This window comes from Eimeria maxima, genomic scaffold, assembly GCF_000499605.1.
Source record: "Eimeria maxima Weybridge genomic scaffold, Emw_scaff1277, whole genome shotgun sequence".
Classification (NCBI taxonomy): Eukaryota; Apicomplexa; class Conoidasida; order Eucoccidiorida; family Eimeriidae; genus Eimeria; species Eimeria maxima.
This window is the reverse complement of record NW_013563454.1, coordinates 187-5,225: the sequence shown is the minus strand read 5'-3', so window position 1 is coordinate 5,225 and position 5,039 is coordinate 187. Positions and strand designations below refer to the sequence as shown.

The window sequence follows — 5,039 nt, the reverse complement described above, 5'->3', positions numbered from 1 at the left end:
AAAAAAAAAAAAAAAAAAAAAAAAATTCAAAATTTTAGGGTTTAGGGTTTAGGGTTTAGCCTTACTAGTGCTTTCTTATGGGCACTCCATATAAATACATGAGGGGTTTGTTCATGAGCTGTAACTACAGCTGGCCAATCAAAATGACGAACAGAAGAACAACTCATTGATACAATTCCTTTTAATTTACGAACGGATAACGAGCCATTCTGAAAAAAAAAAAAAAACCCTAAACCCTAAACCCTAAACCCTAAACCCTAAACCCTAAACCCTAAACCCTAATTTTACCCTAAACCCTAAAATGTAAGGATGGAAAAAGGCATACGGAATAGGGAACAAGAAAGAAGGAAAAAATAATTAAAAAAACTTCAACTGGAAATGAGAAATCTGAAACCCTAAACCCTAAACCCTAAACCCTAAACCCTAAACCCTAAAACAAACCTGTACGAGGGTTTTAAAGTTTTTTTGCGAGAAAACGCAATTCTGTTGCTGCTGAATTAATGATGTAAATCCAACAAACCCTCGACCGTTATGAGAGGTAGCAACCAATAATTGTTTTGCATCCGTACCTATACACAAACCCTAAACCCTAAACCCTAAACCCTAAACCCTAGACTATACCACTGAAGAAGGGTTTACAGTTTGCCAGCACTCCCTAAAGAAGGTCAAACAACTGCAACCTAAAACCCGACCCAACTCCCCAAAACCCTAAACCCTAAACCCTAAACCCTAAACCCTAAACCCTAAACCCTCACCATAGAATTCCATATGAGTAATAGTTCCTATATTTCCTCTTCGTGCCTTCAATTCTCTCGGGATACCATCAGGGCTATCGAATATCCATTCTATTAGAGCATTATCACTACCTGTACACAGACACACAAACCCTAAACCCTAAACCCTAAACCCTAAACCCTCAGATTAGAAGGTTGCACAGACAGGCTCGACTCGGCCCAAACCCCTAAACCCTAAACCCTCAACCCTAAACCCTCAAGCAAAAAAAAAAACGATCTTCCTCTAAAAAACAGAAAATATAAAAAACCCCAAACCCTAAACCCTAAACCCTAAACCCTAAACCCTAAACCCTAAACCCTAGACCCTGTTCATACCATTAGTAATCATAATAGGCTGATTAGGTAAGAAATGAATACTACAAACCCTTCCTTTATGTGCTTCTTGTATAACATCAATAAGACGATTCTCCTTAAGACTCCATATACATAAATCCCCGTTGCTGCATCCAGTAACTAGTACTGCTGCTGCTGCTGCTGCTGCATCATCAGTAGCAGCAGCAGCAGCAGCAGCAGCAGCAGAAGGTATAGGCATATCTAATCTAAATGCTAATGAATATACAGAACCCTGATTAGATGCATGCATAAACCCTAATAATAATTCATCTTTTTTTATATCTATTATACAAACCCTACCATCACTAAACCCTAATCCAATTATATCTGCTGTAGGCCCCTGCGCCATCACCATTATACTGCTGCTGCTGCTGCTGCTGCTGCTGCTGCTGTTGCTGCTGCTGCTGTTGCTGCTGCTGGTAGTGGTGGTAGGGAGGTAGCTGCCTATACACCTGAATGTATATATCTTATTTGCTGTATTAAAGTTCCATAGCTCGAGTGTATAGGCAGTAGCAACAAGAATTTTATTTATATATGTATAAGGATGAATAATATAATTAATATAATTATATTTATATTTATTTATATTATTATTTATATTATTATTATTATTATTATTATTATTATTTATATATATATTATTATTATTTATATCTATATAACGTAATAATAAACCCTCATCTTTTTTATATATATAAATATTATTTATACAATAAGTTAATAAAACCCTACCTATAACTAATAAACCCTTAATAGGGTTTATTGAGGGTTTATTAGGGTTTATGTTTATTAAGGGTTTAGGGTTTAGTGTTATTAAGGGTTTAGGGTTTATATTTATTGGGGTGTATATACACCGTAAGGATAATCTAATAAATTGATAAACCCTAAACCCTACACCTATAAACACTTCCTCTCCTTGGGTGTATATACACCTTATTTTTCCTGGTAATATAGGGGAATCTATTTGCTGCTGCAGCAGCAAACTATCATATATACGGTAGCTGCTGCCGTTGCTGCAGCAGATTGATGCATGCATTATACCCTGCATGCATACACCGCAAGGAATTGGGGCTGTTACCTGTCCATACACCCCACCAGCTATAAATAATATACTTCCTTTTCTTTCTTCTTTCCTTATTCTTCTTATATAAGAAGAAGGATATATTTTATTATTCTCCTCCTTCTTTTCTTCTTGCTGCTGCTGCTGTTGCTGTTGCTGCTGCTGCTGCTGCTGCTGCTGTTGTTTCTTCCTCTTTTTCTGTTCTGTAGGGGAAGGTGATTTCCCTGCTGCTGACGGAGGGTCTGCTGCTGTTGCTGCTGCTGCTTCTGCTGCTGCTGCTGCTGCTGCTGCATCTGCAGCAGCAGAACACGCAACTGTTGATCCACCCATTTGTCTAAAAGAAAAAGAAGAAGAAGGATGACGATATAATCCTAATTAGGGTTTAGGGTTTAGGGTTTAGGGTTTAGAGGTAAGAAGAAGGGATGTCATGAGGGCGGTGTATCTTTTTTGTTGTTTTTTTCTTCTTATTAATTAATTTTATTTATAAATATAAATACAAATAAATAATAAATAAATAAAATAAATGCATGCATGCATGCATGCATGCATGCATGCATGCAGCAGCAAAGATTTGCTGCAGAAGGATAGGGTTTTTTCTTCCCTATATTATCTTATAAGAGGAACTACTAAACCCTAAACCCTAAACCCTAATTATATAAACCCTAAAAACAAAAGAAGTCCCAATAAAGAAGAAAAAAACCACCAAAAAAAGACCCTCTGTGGGCCCCACCGTCATCGGTGGGGGCCCCCCAAGGCCTGCTGCTGCTGCTGTTGTTGTTGGTGTTGCTGCTGTTGCTGCTGCTGCTGCTGCTGTGCTGTTTGCTGCTAAATAATACTATATATAAATAAAAAATATAATTAATTACTTTTATTTATATTCTTTTTAATTATTTTTTATAGAAGGTCTCTAATAGAGGCAGCAACAGCTGCTGCTGCAGTTGCTGCTGCTGCTACTACGACTGGTCGCTGTTGCTGCTGCTGCTGCTGCAGCAGCTGCTGCTGCTGGTCCACATGCAGGTATACGCAAGCGCATGCTGCTGCCCTCCTTTTATATTTTCTTTATTTCTCTATTTTTTTGAGTAATAAATATTTAATAATTGACAATAAAAAGAAAAAAGAGACAAAAAGTACAACTATAAGTAGCAGCAGCAGCAGCAGCAGCAGCAGCAGCAGCAGCAGCAGCAGCAGGTGTTGAGAGGGCCCCCCTTACAGGCTGCTCAGCAACACAACAGCAAATTGTTTGCTTCTTCCTTTTTTCTTATGACGCAAATAATGTAAACCCTATTGAGGTGTACGTACACCTGAGGCGGCAGCAGCAGCAGCAACAGCAGCAGCAGCAGCAACAGCAGCAGCAGCAGCAGCAGCAGCAGCAGCGTCCAGCCAAAGGCTGTCTTGACACCGCAGAAGCTAACGAAAGCAGCTAGCTGTTGCTAGCTGTAGCTAGCTGTTGGTATATATGGCTAGCCTATAGAAGGACGTATAGAAGACCCATAAACCCTAAACCCTAAACCCTAAACCCTAGACTCATTAAGTGTCGTGTCTGTTTCCTTTTGTGTATTTTATTAGGGTTTTATATAAAACCCTAAAAAAGTGTTTATTGTTTTTATATATTTATATCTTATTATTTATTAATGAGTATAATTGTATCTATATATGATATTTGTTCTCTTTTTCTAGGGTTTATTAGGGTTTACAAAGGGTTTAGGGTATACGAGGGTTTACGAGGGTTTACGAGGGTTTAGGGTTTAGGGTTTAGGGAGATGGGGTGTATACACTCTAAAGGATCAAATAAAAGGAGAGCAGAAACAACTTCTGCTAGTGCAGCAACACCACAAATACTTTTCTTGGGTTTACCCGGAGCAGGAAAGACTACTCTTATGTATAAAACCCTAATTACAGGTAAGCATGGTTTAGGGTTTAGGGTTTAGGAGGGTTTAGGAGGGTTTATGAGGGTTTAGGGGGAGAAAGAAGGGTGGGAAGTGTTTAGGGTTTAGGGTTTCTGGATATAGATTAGGGTTTAGGGTTTAGGGTTTAGGGTTTCCATGAATTAGAATGTATATATGGGTCTAAATACATAAAAATGAATATAATGTAGTGAATAATATATATATTTTGTTTATTTTTTCTTTTTTTTCTTTTTTTATTCATAAAGAATGGTCTTATTCATCTAATCAAGCCCCATTACCGCCAACTGCTGCTTTCCACTACGAGCGCATGCAAAGAGGAAAGCTGCAAATTGGCTTCTGGGATTTATCAGGAAATCCAGCAGTAAGAAGAAGAAAAACAATTTATTTATTTATTTATTTATTTTATATATTATTTATTTATTTATTCCCTTTTTTATGTATCTTTTCTCGCTTCTGTAACCTATTTATTCGTGTGAATCTGCATACATGCATGCATGCATGCATGCATGCATACATACATGAATAGCTCTGCATGCATGCAGATATATATATGTGTATTTGTGGTGAATTTACGGCTAAAAAAAGGGAAAAAAGAGTAAAATAGTAAGAATAATATAAATAAGAGTAAATAATGAATAAATGGATGCATATATATGTATTATTTGTGCATACAGCTAAGAAGTGCATGGAGCGCATTCTATCATTATGTAGATGTATGGGTAGTTGTATATATTATAAATATATTAGAATGTTCTTCTTTATCTTATATAATAGAGAATCGTGAATATATAAATAATATAATAAAAGATAATTGTTTATTAAATAGTAGTATAATAATAATATATAATACAATGGGTATAAATATAGATAAAGATTCACCAAGAAATATAAAAGATATTAATAATTTATTAGGTCTATTTAATCTAAATAATAAAGATATACAAA

General features: G+C 36.4%; 1 protein-coding gene across 1 annotated transcript in view; it reads right to left on the bottom strand.

Moving 5' to 3' along the window:
- The window catches only part of EMWEY_00050970 (WD-repeat membrane protein, putative), a gene marked incomplete at both ends in the record, with an annotated part of 4,425 nt that extends 3,303 nt beyond the window's left edge, over positions 1–1,122 (bottom strand). Inside the window, 4 exons of the mRNA XM_013477421.1 lie at positions 66–209; positions 442–569; positions 756–866; positions 1,110–1,122. Coding sequence (XP_013332875.1) covers positions 66–209; positions 442–569; positions 756–866; positions 1,110–1,122 — 396 coding nt within the window. The remainder of the gene's footprint in view (positions 1–65; positions 210–441; positions 570–755; positions 867–1,109) is intronic.
- Positions 1,123–5,039: the final 3,917 nt, after the last annotated feature.